The sequence below is a fragment of the Condylostylus longicornis genome, unplaced genomic scaffold (genome assembly GCF_029603195.1).
Source record: "Condylostylus longicornis isolate FDR11 unplaced genomic scaffold, ASM2960319v2 ptg000028l, whole genome shotgun sequence".
Classification (NCBI taxonomy): Eukaryota; Metazoa; Arthropoda; class Insecta; order Diptera; family Dolichopodidae; genus Condylostylus; species Condylostylus longicornis.
In genome coordinates this window covers 6,533,167-6,549,266 of record NW_026577997.1, presented here as the reverse complement: position 1 = coordinate 6,549,266, position 16,100 = coordinate 6,533,167, and the positions used below count along the sequence as shown (strand labels likewise).

At 25.7% G+C, this 16,100-nt stretch overlaps 1 protein-coding gene across 1 annotated transcript; it reads left to right on the top strand.

Annotated features, from left to right (window-relative positions):
• Window positions 1–241: 241 nt before the first annotated feature.
• On the top strand, window positions 242–15,996 carry LOC129607795 (myb-like protein D). The gene is made up of 6 exons (XM_055518970.1): window positions 242–291; window positions 12,515–12,638; window positions 12,938–13,019; window positions 13,204–14,437; window positions 14,503–15,390; window positions 15,554–15,996. Exons 2-6 carry the CDS (start codon window positions 12,526–12,528, stop codon window positions 15,994–15,996), a joined length of 2,760 nt encoding a protein of 919 aa, XP_055374945.1. The 5' UTR covers window positions 242–291; window positions 12,515–12,525.
• Window positions 15,997–16,100: the final 104 nt, after the last annotated feature.

Genomic DNA, 16,100 nt, shown 5'->3' with positions numbered 1-16,100 from the left:
GTTTATAAATATTTTTGTATATCGTAGATTAATTGTGCCAGCAATAAACAATTGTGTTTTTGTTTGTGTTGTACCTGATTGTGCTTTTTTAGTGATTTTAATTAAGTATTTTAAATTTAGTTTAAAAGAATTTTAAATTTAAGAATACCAAATTTAGTACTTATGAATAAATAGGTACATATTTCTTTAATTTTAAATTTACGATATCCTAGCTTCTAGTTTGGAAAAAAAAATCATTGACTAAATTAAAAAAAAAAAATGTATATAGAACTTTTTCGAAAATAAAAGAAGGTAATTTTTTAAAATATTTTCTTATATAATTGTACATACATACATACATACATACATATATATGAATTATATATACATATGTAAGTGCAATTCTGAAAATTTAAAGTTTAATGTTTGTGAAACAGTACTACGTACGATACGATACGCCTCTGTTACACATACTGAATTATATGCACATATTTACGCACATACTTTTTTTTAAATGTTGACATACATACATATTGTATGTTAAATATACATAATATGCTTATTTTAAAAATAAAAAAAAAAAACAGTTTTTAAATTTTGCAGTCATTCATGTGCATATACATATATACATATATACACATTGAGGCTTATTCTGAGTTTTGAATCATTAATTTGATAATTGTAATTATCGTAAAAAATTCGATATTATTGTAAACACAAACCGATTCATGCAAATGATTCGAGTCTATAATAGAAGTTTTTAAATTATTTACGATAAACATACATATTATGTATATCACCATATAAAATTAATTAGATAGATTTAGAAAATTCATAATATCTGGCTTGCTTTTTAAAAAACTGAAAAATAATGTTCTTGTTAAAAATACACATCACCACATACTTATAATAAATACATATGGTATAATTAAAAAATTTTCTAAAAATGTTCAGTTTCTGAAAATTTGTTCAGTATCTCAATCTTATATCTGCTTTTACGATAAATATCTTAATCTATTAGTAATTCGATATTCAAAATAAGATCACTAAGTGGTATCGATAAATATCGTAAAAAGTTCGACATTATTATTGGAAACCTAGACCTTTCATATTTCATATCAAATTCATAAAAATGATGCATGTCAATAAAAAAAAGTTTTTGAATCATTTACGATAAAAATCACTTTGTAATTCGATACTCAGAAATAAGCACTATTATGTATTTTTGAATTTCGTTTCTACCTAAAGTGTAATATCGTTAATTTGCAAAATTTTATTAATATTAAATTTTAAAAGAATTTTCTTTTTCATTTTCCGCTATGTATTAGCAAAACGCTTTTTATTACTTACTTTTTTTTTTTTATTTTATTCATTCATATTTAAATTCGAATCTCAGAGTATAACTTAAGCCTACGAAGTTCAATTGATAACTATTTAAAATTGTTGATGGTAATAAGTTAAATGTGGAATAATTTCGAAATTGGGTAACGAAAAAAGAGAGATTAATTTTCGATAACAGGTTGCAATCTCAATAAAATACACTTTTTTTTTTTTATTTACTATAAATGTTATTTATCTATAAATGTAAATACAGTGTTTCCAATACTTTCTTGCTCAATTTACCACCTTTAGTTCAAAAATTCCCATTTTTGCGCCTTTCCAAATCCTATTCTCTGCCATATAATTTCCCTTTAAGAAATTTTTATTTTATACCCACATATCTATGGCATTTTACTTAAATAAAATTCTTATTTAATAATTTTTTTAATCGCATAACTTAATAATTGTATAATTTAAACAAGTACTTTTCAAACTGTAATACAAGTAAAACTATATCAGATTAAAAACTCCAAAATAAATAATAGGGTTTTTTATTTTTGATCAAATTTTTGGTCTTTTTCACTTGACGTTTTTAAAATTCCCTCAAAATGTGAAATTTCCCATGATTTTATTCTTATTATTGTAACAAATTTATTGCATACTGAAGGACTTTTTTTTTTTCCCCCCTTTCTTATATGAACATTTTGAGTGACGCTGACAAGATAGAAAATTGTTTTATGATGGTGTGTATGTATGTATTTTCATTATTTAAAAATCATGAAATGTCAACTTCTATAATTTGACAGAGAGTAACTCTGTTTACATTTGTGACAATGTCTCTTTACGATCTACATCATATTTTTTCCCATTTGTTAGGTTATATTGCTTTTTAAACTATATTTTTCGTAAATGGAATGCAAATATGTAATTAGATAGAATTCCCAATTTTAAATATACGATATTGAAATCAAAAAAAAAATTATTGTCATTTCTTTTAATGAAAAACGTCATTCATATTTTTATTAAGCGTATTTTTTTTAAAATAGCGCGGTAAAATTTTGATGTTCCGCACTTATAATTTTGAATTAGCTTTATTACTTTTATTACTTTACAGTACAAAAATAATTTTATGTTATGTTGAGAAAAATGATCGTAAAATGAACGAATGTATTTGTGGTTTTTTTTTGGTTTGCAATATTTTTATTTTACAGACACGTTTTGTTTGTTTTTGTTTTTCTTTTTGTTTATTAAAATAAGAAATATTGTTTTATTTTTCTTAACGTATTTTTATTCCTTTGCGAAGTTCAAGACGGAGAAGAAGTTTTGTGTTTCGTAGTTCATAATTAGTATTATTGGAATTTTTTTTTTTTGAAGCTGTTGTGAAATAACTAAAAAATTTTAATTTTTCAATATTGTTTTTAAAAATTTTAAAATTTTGTAAATAGATAAATTTCTCTGTGTACGATATTAAAATTTTAATTGCAAGTGAATAGTGTTTATAAAGGATTTTTGTTGAGTCTTTAATTCACAAATTATATTGTGAATATATAAAAATTATTAAGTACTTAATATACATACTTATGTATGTGAACAATTATATACAACACGAAAGAAATATAAAGTGTAAAAGTACCAACTAAAATTTAAATTTCATATTTGAAAATTGGAAAAAATTTACAGGATTTTTCGTATTAAGGTTTGCAGGCAGATAAATATTTTCAAGAATGGTTCTTTCATAAATTTCCATTAAAAAAATCGTATGTGAGTGCAACTACCGACATACATACATACTTGTTTTCGTGCTACAACCTGTTGAAAAAAAAATCGTCCCCAGATTTTTCTTTCATATAAATAAATGCTAAAAATTTCAGAGTCATGCAAAATAGAGTAACAATTGGACATTTGTTTCAAAGATAGTAGATAATTCATTATTTTTGTTCTTACAATCAGTTAATCATGTTATGTAGTTGGTTTATGGTCATATAATTAAGTCGGATCAAATCCTCTGCATTTAAGGTTAGTTAGTCTTGAGCAAATAAATCAAATATTCTTCTGAGAGAATTAATTGTTAATTATATAAAATACTTACAAAAAATTGAAAATTGTTCTTATAATTTTTTTTTTTTTTTTGCTCAGTCCAATTCAAGAAATAGTAAATTTAATTATTATGTAAATTGTATTGTTTGTGATTAAGATTGAATATCCAAAATATGAATGTTCCATAATATGAAAAATGTAAAGTAATGGGAAAATAAGTATAGTGAATCCAAATTTATTAAAGAACGTTCATTTATGGATTGTAAAATATGATAGCTATTTGCTGTTGAACAAAAACTCAGATGATGAAATATTTACTGAAACAAAAATTCAAAGACCAAACATAAAATCTTCCTGTGTGATCAATTAATGGTTAATAACAAGAGGTATATGCCTCTCTATCGAACATCTAAATTTTAATTCAGTACTTAGCTAATTATTAAACTTAATTAACACGATACATGATTATTGCTCATATATTCGATGTACAAAAACTAATTTGAATTGTCTTTAAAAAAATTTTTGATATTAGAACAGAATTTTTTAACATTTCTCATAGTTGAGCTTCATTAAATATTTCTTAATTATATTCGCTATCCTTGAAATTTAATATTTAAATTCCTCGTATTGCAACAATGAACATATAAATTATTTGGAAAGATCAGGACTTGAAAACTGATTTGCGAGCCGATTTTACATTTTTCACCATATCTATGGAACGAATTGATGGAATTTCTTGAAATTTGATATTTGAGTTCTGGTTGTTACCAAAACTAACTGGCGAACATTTCATTGAATTCGGGTAGCACAAAGCGAAACTCTACTAAGAGTCAAATTTATATTTTTCTAGGTATGTTAACTATAAGCTTACTAATGTCCTAAAAATTGGAAATAAGTATTTAACAGACATTTTTATAATATTCTGTAACACTTTCACTTAACTATACGATACACATTGCGGTCGGTCATGTGCTGATCACATCAAATTTTTTTTAAATATTTTCTTATCCATTTGCAAGTACATGTACATATTACCTTGAGATCGGAAATGTAATAATTTCAAAGCCAAGAATATCAGATCATTTGCTTCATATGTACATAAACATAATATACCTACATAATTATTTTTAAATTGCATATTGTTAAAATTGTAAATATTTTAAAAACATGTGCATTTTTTTTCCAACTTATGTAAAATTGAAATTATAAATTTTAATTAAATTTCATATTCATGAAATAAATATTTTGTATATATATATGTATGTTAAAAAATTTATTAACATACATACTTACATTATAGAAATTAATTTTGTTTATAAAATACAACAGTTTGCTCTTAACTCTAAATTATCGTAAAATTATAAAAATAAGTGTGTAATTTGATTATGATTAACATGTATGTATGTATGTCAATTATGTTTTTATAATATGCAATATTATAATATGTATAGGTATTAATGTTTATATAAAATGTGCAAAATTTATAATTTTGTTCTTGTTGATCTTTCAGTTCAAATGTTTTGAATTTTAATCAAAATTAATTCTAAATGAAATTGGTTACGTCTGTCGATACGGTTCCTCGAATTGTTTTGTGAAATTTTTTCGGAAGTTTTGTATACATTTTATTATTATGTGGGCTATTATGTGTTGTATTGTCCAAGTTTTTATGGATTAATTAAAATTATCTAACACTGCTGTATATCCAATCTAAATTTAATTAATAATCGCACAGCCTCGTATAATATTCAATTTCAAATTCATAAATGATTCATCGAATTTTCGGATATAGCAGTTACTAACTGATATTAGTATTTTAATTATTAACAGTAATTAAATAATATGTTCTGGTAATTAAATAAAAGATAAATTCCAAATTTATACTCATTAAAATGCATTTGATTTATTGCTTTTTTAATCAACATTAATTTTTTAATGAAGTAATTATGTACTTGCAATTATTTAAATATTAATTTTTTTTGAAAAAGTTTTATACTAACAGGTGCTCATTCATTTTATCATAACTCTTTCCATAAGGTATCAGTTGATCCACAAGGTAGCAGTGATTTTAAAAAAGTGGAACTGCAGTAACAGTTTGCTGGGGATGAGCAGGAGCCGGGTTCGCACTATTGCGAATTTCTTCACGGGGCACTGCCCAGTGAAGTACCACCTGCATAGGCTGGGGAAGTCAGGCTCCCCGCTGTGCAGATTTTGTGGGGGTGGCGATGAGACCGCCGTGCACATTCTTTGCGACTGTTCGACACTGGCTGTTCGGCGCCGCAATTGTCTTGGACATGGGACCCCAAGTGTTCGGGAACTGTCGTCCAACTCCATTAGAGATATCTCCAGCTTTGTGGTTGGGACGAGGATACTATAGATGAGAGCGTGGGGAGGCTACAATAAGTCAAGAATGGCTGCGGTGGCTTGGGGGGTTACTCCTGTCCCACTCGGTTCCCTTAAAATCTACAATCTACAAATCTAAGATATCAGTTACGATTTGTTGATGACTAAATTTGTGATTAAATCTGATTCAAATCTGATTGAAATCGTTCGATTTACATTTTACATATTCAATTAATTTTATACTTTTATTTCAAAATTTTTGACAATAAATGTTTTAAATATTTGCAATCTATAAACTGACAAAATGAAATTAACAAGATATTGGGTTTAGTCACGGCACAATTTTGTTAAAAAATTTGGGTGACCGAAAACATAGACTCCTATAATGTACAAGTAATGTTAATATTTTTGTATTTGTGTCTATTGATTATTGTACAAAAAATGAGATTATGTTATTCTTTAGTCCATATATAAATTTCGTACGGGAAGGCTGCGTCGCTGTGCGGTAAAATAATTTATTTGCTTAATTTTATAATATGAGAAACTGTTTATAATTAAAACAGTTTCTGATATTATAAAATTAATAAAACAGTAAAATAGTTACTATCATAGCAGTAATATTTTACTGTTTATAATAACTGCATACCATTTTTTATTTTATTATAAGTTATGGTGTACTAGGCAAAGGACCATGTTTAATTTTACTCTATTTTTTTTTTTTTTTTGCTGTTGCTCTTGGCAAAGATAGTTCTTATCAGTTGATGAAATATTTTTAATCAAATAAAGAATATTTTTTTTTTTAAAGAGATAAGCTGTTTTGAAACTGTTATATAATTTACCACTAAGAATTTTGGAATATAAATAGCGTAAAATTAAGTTCAGTTTTTAGTTTTTAAAGTTATAAGATACGATCAATAACTTAAATCGGGCAAATTATAATTGTAATTAAAAATATTTTTTATTGTAGATAGAAGTGTTTTGTATTCTTATAGGTATTTTATTATGAAAAAAATAATAAATAACATATAAATAATGGTCCTTCTGAAAACGTAGTTCTAACTTAGTTCTAGATTGCAATATGCACGTTTAATAAGAACTGGGTTAACTGTACAAAGCAACGATTTTAAAAAAGTGAAACTGAAGTAGCAGTTTTTTTGAAAACTACAACTGTAAGTAAGACATTTCAGAAATTTTTTGCTACGTGGCATTCTTAATTTTATAACTGCTACGATAGCTTAATTTAATTTCAAACAAGATGAATAATGATGATATAGAAGATTTACTAGAGTAAGTTTTTTTCTTTTTTTTAGTTTCTGTAAAAATTAATCAATATTTACATATAACCTGAGCAATTTACAAAACGAAAAATATTGGGACTCCGACAATTCAAAACATTTAACTCAAATATGGTAAGAAGATGAAAAGGGTTTCAGTGAAAAAGAAAAAAGAAAAAAGAGTATGTTATGACGCCAACGCCACCGGAAAATAGAAAATATTGACCAGAACTTTCCTTTTACAGTAGATAAATGTCATAAAAAATTTAATAAGTTATTTACTACTTATAAAAGGGTAAAAAATCACATTTTTAGAAGAATTTCTAAGTGTTGCATACTAAATAATTTTCAAATAACTATTTAAATTAAAATTTAGTTTATTGTATTGTAAAAGAGTTGACAAAAATTGTGATATTTGAAAAATATGAATTTTAAATTTTGAGTTTTAACGCCCTCAAATTTTTAGAGCATTTTACGCTTGTAAATTTAATTAGGCTATCGATGTTTTTCATTTCAATGCTTTTTTAATATAAAAATTTTCAATTAAACAGATCAATTAAAAATATTGAAAGTAAAAAAAAAATTCGTTGCCGTTAATTAAATTAAAAATGTACGAAAAAAATTCCATATAAATTAAATCAATTTTTAAGAAGCCATTCCTAAATGCAAAGAAAACCCAAGAAGAAGAAATCTGATGTGATTAGCACATAACCGAACGCAATGTGTATTGTCTAGTTAAGTGAAAATGTTACAGAATATTATAGAAAAATTGGAAATAGTCTGTTAAATACTTATTTCCAATTCTTAGGACATTAGTAAGCTTATAGTTAAAATACCTAGAAAAATGTAAATTTGGCTCTTAGTAGAATTTCGCTTTGTGTTACCCGAATTCCCTGAAATGCTCGCCAGTTAGTTTCGGTAACAACCAGAACTCAAATATGAAATTTCAAAAAATTCTATCAATTCGTTCCATAGATACGGTGAAAAATGTAAAATCGGCCCGCAAATCGGATGAGTCCTGATCTTTCCAAAAAATTTATATGTTCATTGTTTTCAGAATATTAAATTTCAATGAAATCGGTTGATTATTTCTCTTTATATACGCAAAAATGTATATTTGGCCCGTAGTAAACGTCCAGCTGCTGAGGCCTGATTTCTTCCAAAAGTTAGGAGGTTTCGCGGTCGGTTTAGTGAAGCTTACATATAAAATTTCAAGTAAATTGGTTTAATATTTTCTTTAAAATGCTCAAAAAAGTAAAACGGGCCCGCTAAAAAGTGCAGTTCCCGAGGCCTGATATATCCCAAAAGTTGATCAATCCGTGCCATGGTCGAAATAAACTAACATATAAAATTTCATCAAAATCGGTTCAGCCGAACTTGAGATACACGCATACACACACAGACCGACAGACCAACAGACCGACGGACCCACAGGTTGCTGAAAATAGTTTACTTACACTTCCCTACTATGGAGAAGTGCATTCCCACACAAAACTCGATATGCAAAATTTGTTGCCATCACATCATCTACCTATTGTATACACAATACGGTCGGTAAAAAACAAATCCACTATTACCTATTCAAAAAGCAGGAAAAAAGAAGATTTTTTTCAAAAACATGTGCGACTGTTTTTAGGATTTCAGTTGATAATAATAATAAGCAACAAAAAAAAAAATTTATTTTTTCTTATCGTTTCCAGTAAATTTCCATAATATTGTTCACAAAACCACAAAAGAAAAAAAACTCATAATTTTCAAAAAAAAAAAAAAAAAACAAACCCAATTATTAATAAATCGTTTTATGTTGTTGTCACGTATACTGGTACATTCCATGCTTGTGACGGCTATGTCGAGTCCATATAATTAGTTGTTGTACACACACATCAGTATAATGTATGGAAAATTTTCCGGGTCAATCATGTACTACGGTACAGGCCTGGCATCGTCAAATAGTTTGACAAACCGGAGAAGATAAATAGCTATTCATACTCGTATATCATGAATGCATGTAAGTGTATAACCTCAAATTTTTGAACCTAATTTTGAAAACAATCGGGTGTCAATTTTGAAAAATGCGGGTGTAAAATCTCGTTCATACAAGAAATCAGATTTCTTAACTGCAACTTTTAGAAATTCATATTTCGGCTTGAAAGCAACTTCTAGTCATATGGTTCATGTCCAAAATAAAAACTTATGATTACACATATTTACATCAATAAAATTCCGTTTTGAATTTAGAACCCAATGTGGAAAACTAAATTATAAATGTAAATTGAAATTTCAAAAAATTTTTAAATAGCTTTAAATTTTTAATAGAAAAAATATGGTATGTATATGTATGTATGAATGAATGTATGTATGAATGTATGTACATATGTATGTATATTCTATAAGAGATTTTTTTGTCAACAAACCATATACATACATACTATGTGCTAGAAATAAAACTAAATTATTTTAAGAACAATTATGTTCCAAGGTCATAAAATTTTTGAGAGTATTTCGGTAATTATCCTTCTTGAATGAATTCCAAAAATTTTGTTATATTTTTCTGTTATAGTATTTTATTGTATTTTATTACATGTTGTGTTTTAGAATTTGCTTTTAGTTCTTTATCAATTTTGTTTTTTGTATCAGGTATGTCCCATTGTTATTATTTGTTCGCAAGGCGTGAAATATTCCCCTCTATTATGAACATCGGTATCGGCCGATATATTATCGGCAGTTCTCATCGGTTTTGGGTTTCTTCTGTATTATGAACCGATACCGATAAAAATATTTCAACCGATTAAAAGAAGCTTTTTCATACAAATTTTTGTTTTTGTAAATTGGAGAAAATGTTTTTTTTTCTAATGACATTTGTTTTCTTTCAAAAGTTATTTTCAAAAAATTTTTAAAACTATTTTGAATTTGGTTTTGATGTGCTAAAAAGTTGTAGTAAGAAAATTATTTTCTGTTAAATTTGTAAAATAAAAGTATACATATATCGGGAAAATGTCACGTGCATTATATTTTGAAAGTGAAGAAACGGTAGTAAGTGAAGAAACGCAAGCTATTCAAAGACGACATATAAGAGATTCAACTAATCCATTGGATTTAGACAACAAAATGTATGTTTATGTACCTATTTTATTTTATTATTTATATAATATGTACACATTTTTTAGGTTTATCCAGAATTTCAGATTATCATTCCTTGCCAGGTTTAAGTCCTCTTCCATTTTTTCTACTAACCGCGCAATTTGTTTTTTGTTGCTTACGATTTTACTCCTAAATAAAATATATGAATAACATTTTGAAAGAAAATAATTTAGAAAAAATGCTTACATTTTAAAAAAGCAATTAATTACACCAGTTTCCTTGATAAAATGAAGATTTTACAAAAAAAAAATCTGTCGTCTAAAAATTTGTACCCGCTTTTAAATCGGTGAAAACCCGACAATTTATCGTTTTCATAATACCAGCTAATACGTTTCCTATACAGGGAAAAAAAGCTTTCCCGACTCCGATAAAATTTACCGATAAACAATGTTGGTAATACAAACACAAAATTTTGCCGATAAATTATCGTTTATCGGCCGATACCGATATACATAATAGAGGGGATTGATATCAGGAAAAAAGAATGCGGGAAAAATTTTGTTTATTTTTTTTTTATACTAAAGAGGAATTATAACCTCAAAGATTTGGATTATATTATATTAAACATTTTCTCCCTCTTCTTCCAAGTATATCATCAAATGATTAATTACCTCTAGTGGATTGGGTTGCCGACGAATTTCTGGACATATGAACCTTCAAACCTAGTAGAGATATTTCTGTTTGATAGCTAACATATTTCCTATCAGGCAACTCAGGTAATCATGAATTGCCAGCTTCAAAAGCGCCAGAGTGATTGCATGAGATTCGATATAGTTAAAGAAGTCTTAAATAATTTTTGTTCGCAAATAATTTTTTTTGTTTTGTATTCTCTGTTGTAAAATTCAAATATTACTTACCGAGATACAATGTATGCTAATTGGCATTCAACATTGTAATATTATGATTAATTATGTCAATGTGTATATGATAATAATTATGTCAATGTGTATATGGTAATTTTTATAGCAATATTTGATTTACACAAAATATGTAAAGGTTTCAATTTCAAGAACAAATAAAAAATAAATTAATCTAAAAATATAAAATTTAAATAAACAAAAATTTGACAAGAACACATTTTGACATCAACATTCAATATGCTTTATTGATTAAACTTATTTCTGAATATCCAAAATAAATATCCTTTTAAGGATAATTGGAAAAACACAATAGTATAAATTTCAATATATGTTTATTGAATTACGACAAATGAATAAATAGTTTAGTTATAAATAAAATAGGCAGCAACTTAATTTTAATACAATAATTCTAAGTAAATAAAAAAAAATTACAATTCTCAATAGCAAGTTAGGAAGTTGGTCAGATTGAATTAATAATTTTATTAGATATGTGTGTACATATATATGTATATATATATATATATATATATATATATATATATATATATTTTGAGTTCAGAATTTCATAAAATTTAAATATTATATGTAGACTGGGGCTTTACTATGTATTTACTAAGTATTTCACGAAAATCAAATTGATTAGTTAGGCTCCCTGGAGTGTGGCTTTCAATTGTTTTAATATTTAAACATCATTAATATATATATATATGACATCATTAAATTAAATTAGGGATGAATTTAAAATTGAATTTAAAAGGAAATTTTCAGAATACAACTGAAATGAAATATAATAAATTAAATTAAAGAAACGTCATTAATTTTTGATTAAAGCAAAAATTATTGTATTTTCTAAATAAATGGCATTAGTCTTAATTTAATAAAGAATTACAGAATAAGTCTAAATTTAAATTTGTAAATAAAAGTTAAAAATTTTCTGCTATGCTAAAATTTTGAAAATTTTTAAAAATTAAAATTTCTTAAATCATTTAATCATTAAGTCTAAGTTAAATATTTTAATATTATTTTCAAAGAAAACAAAAACCTTACACGTTGGCAACGCCGTATAATGATTCTAAATAAAATGTAAAGCTCATGTGAAAAATAACCTTCCAACCTTTTTTGACCTTAAATTACTTCAATGTTTTAAGAAATTTTCAAAAATTTTCAAAATTTTATTAAGATCTTTTTAGTCTTTTAAGGAAATTTCAAGTTAAACACGGTACAATAAAATGTTTTTTTTTTTTCTTTTCACACTGTATGACGTCACAGAGTATGAAACCATTCTGCGGACCCATTCAATTCGATATAATTTTTAATTTTTTTTTTATTTATGTATCTTTAAAAATATCAGTAAAGATTATGTTGTCAAATGTAAATTTAACCCCCCAGCAATTATCGTATTCAGCAATATTTTTATAGAATTAAAAAAAAATTTCTACATTTTAAGTAGGTATGTACATAGTATAAATTTTAAGTATGCCGGGATTTTACAAGTCCAAGTTAATTAAGAACAAAAAAAAATTAATTAAATTTTTCTATTTTATTCTTTCCTACTTCGCACAGATCTTTGCATAATGAAAACTATAAAAGAAAGAATCGAAGATATATACAAACAAATTCCATTTTTGGAAACAATTAAAGATCCAAATGTAAAAAAAGTGGTCAATATTTTAAAAAAAGATATAAGGTACGTTTAAAAGAAAGATTTTCTATTTTCATTTGATTAAGCAATAAGAAAATACATATGTACTCGTATGTATGTATGTTTTTTAAAAATTTTTATTCGAACTGGTAAACAATTTAATAAGTTTACAAATTATACTCGATATATGACTAAAATTTTGAAAATCAAAATAGAAGTCGTGTTTGATGTAGAATGCATATTTGCTTCATTATGTTTAGTTGCCCATTAAAAAATTTTATAAATTCAATCAATATTGTTACAATAACAATTTTATTTAATTCGCAATTTTTATTTGATTTCAGAAATATATTGAATAACCAAGAAAAGCTGGAGAAACTGGAACACTTAATAAAAAAATATAAAACTATATCAGTATATAAAAATGTAAGTATTAAAATTGGAATTCAGTTAATAAATATTTTTATATTTGCAAACAATTTAAAAAAATATACAGTCCCTCTCAATATTTTTTTTTGATTTACAAAAAATAATATTGAATTAAATTATACAGTCCCAATTTTTTTGGATTTACAAACTGTAATATAAATATCTTTTATAATATTTTAAGGCTTTGGAAATAGAAAAAAAATTTACACAACAACAAAGAGAAACTGAAAAGGTAGCACAGCATGAAACAATAGTAATATATAGTAGTGATGAAGAAACAGACAAAACTAAAGATTCTACAGATGATCATCAACAGTATTTAATACCTCCTAATAAAATCAAAAAGGAAAAACTTAATGATTTCAAAGATACAAGAGAAAAGGAAGAAATTCTTTTTACAAGGAGAAAGAAATCAACTGAAAATATTATAACAACTGTTATTGAAATTATTGATAGTGAGGATGAAGTTCTAACTAATTCTAATCATACTTTAGCTAAGCAAAATATTTCAGTTGATAATCTTAAGCTAGAATTAAATGAAAATGAAAATTCGTTTAATGATGAATTAAAAAATAAAAGTATAAGAGAATTAGAGCAAATAGCTCTTAATATTTTGAAAGTAGGTACAAATCGAAACAATACCAATCCTGACAGTACTTCGGTTGACATCAGAGAAAATTTTGTAGAAAATTCATCTAAATCATTAATAATTTCCCAAAATGTTATAACACCTACGGCTAATAATTTATATACAGCAGTTGTACCAGATCAAATTTTTAATATAGGATCTGAAATAAACCAAATTGTAAGATATAATACACCTACTCCAAATATACAAGTTCAAGCAATGTCGACGACCACTGATTTTTCTCCAACTATTTACCATCAAATACCATTGAATTCGTATTCTTCAAATACACTATTTTCTTCAAATTCTGAAATTTCAATTGAAAATAATCAATTTTGTAATATACAACATAATATTGTTGACAGTACTCATTCAACAAATTTATGTTATAATGAAAATTTTATAAGTGCTTCCCAAAATTCAGAAAGTGTCATAATGCCGAACTGTAATAGACGAAAAAATTTAATATCAAATACAGCAGATACATCACAGCCAGTCTCAACAACAAGAAAACGCAAATCATCAAAAGATGAAGATCTGTCTAATAAATCAGAAAATTGCTCTAGTAATAGACAATTTAATAGCAAAAAACTCAAAAGTAATATTTTAACAGACAGTACTTGCACCGACAACATTGTCATAACTAATGTACGATCTATAAATGAGAATGAAGAAAAACAGAAACAAATGACAACAGATGACAATGAACATAACATCTCAAGTAAACCTGCTAAAATAACTAGAAGAAGATTCACATACCATGCTTCAGATCTCAATAAAGTTAAAGGTGAGATTTTAGTTTTGCAATACGTACGTATTAATTTTATTTATATTTAACATTTTGTATTTTAGAATCGAATGATACCTCAATAACCCAAAAAGTGAAACAACCACAAAAGATGAAAGGTAGACGAAAATCAGTTTGTTCTCATCTTGAAAATGATGTTAATTTAAGAGAACTTCATGGCCTCCAAGAGCAATTCTTAAATTGGGGTTATACTTTACCTGAACCCAAAACACATCGTCCTGCATTTAATAAAGCTTTGCAAAAAATAAGACGACATAGCAAAGTTTGGGATGAAGAAGAAATTGCAGATTTATTATCAGACGAAGAAATAAGAAAGCCAAAACAAAGTCGACGTAAGTCTGTTTGTATATCTGAACCTGAATTTGAAAATAATCGCAATTCAAAAGATAAGAATTCCGCATTGAATATTTCTGCAACAGCTAGAAGTAAAGAAAATGAAGAAAAAGAAAGATCCGGTAAAGAGAATATAAAAATTGTTTTGAAAAAAATTAACTGCGAAACATCGGAAAATTGTAATAGTAATCAATTAAAAGATTTACAATTTGAAGTAACAGCAGCAAGCAATATAACTAAATTAGATGAAGTAATTGAAACAAAATCAAAAATATCTAATACACCAAAAATTATATTTAGAAATACAGATCAAAATTTACATTGTTATAATAAGAATTTTATGAGTAAATGTGTAATATGTGATAAAACAGTCAATTCTATAGTTTCTCATTACGTTAACAATCATAATAATATCAAAAATCATGAAATATATTGCTCTCGACTTCCTTATTATTTAATTGAAAAGTATAAAAAAAAAATATTGGAAGCGAAATTAATTAAAATTATTCAACTAAAATATAGATGTAAATGTGCATTTTGTGATAAACAAATTTATGGAGCTCCAAGTGATTTCTATGAACATTATTCTACGCATACAGGTAAAGAAATCTTTTTCTTTATAGACCAATTGAAAACCTCATTCCCTTCAACATTGAAGGCAATTATAAACATTTAACACACAGTTATTTCTGTGAAATTATTACATGAAATATATGTAAGTAATTACATTAAACAATAGATTTCGTACACTTTTTCTTTTAGGTGAATATGCTTGGGAATGCGATAAATGTTGTAAAAAATTGCCTCATGAAACAAAAATGATTGAACATTGCGAACATTGTAAGAAAGGTGGTAATCCTAAAAGAATCTATGCATATCAAGAACAAAGTGAAGTGGTTGGTTCATTTTGTGCTGAATGTAAATTCATTCAATTAAATAAATCGAATGTAATTAAACATTTGGAAAATCATCATTCAATTGCAAGAGAACCAGAAAGATTATGTGAAAGTCTCGTACTTGTAAAATTCTCTGAAAAAGCAAAAATGACTAATATAGAAGAAATATTTGAAAAGAATTTCAGTGAATTAAATACGGAAAGTTTTACAGAACAGAAATTTAATAAACCAAATTCTCAAGAATTGATAACAGTTTTGAATGAACCAGTTTGTGATTATATCAATAATGGTAAGCTTACACAATTTTAAAATAAAAATTAAATTAATTACTTAATTAGAAATATAATATAATATTTTATTAACGTTTTGAAAAAAAAAAAAATAATCCGTAAATATTTCTTTTTTAAAAGATA

What these genes read in the sequence shown, in the direction of transcription:
- LOC129607795 (XM_055518970.1), top strand. Translation starts at nt 12,526, where the DNA reads ATGAAAACTATAAAAGAAAGAATCGAAGATATATACAAACAAATTCCA. An exon ending in ATTTTAAAAAAAGATATAAG is followed by an intron (nt 12,639 to 12,937) that starts GTACGTTTAAAA and finishes ATTTGATTTCAG; the next exon opens with AAATATATTGAATAACCAAG. An exon ending in AGATCTCAATAAAGTTAAAG is followed by an intron (nt 14,438 to 14,502) that starts GTGAGATTTTAG and finishes TTTGTATTTTAG; the next exon opens with AATCGAATGATACCTCAATA.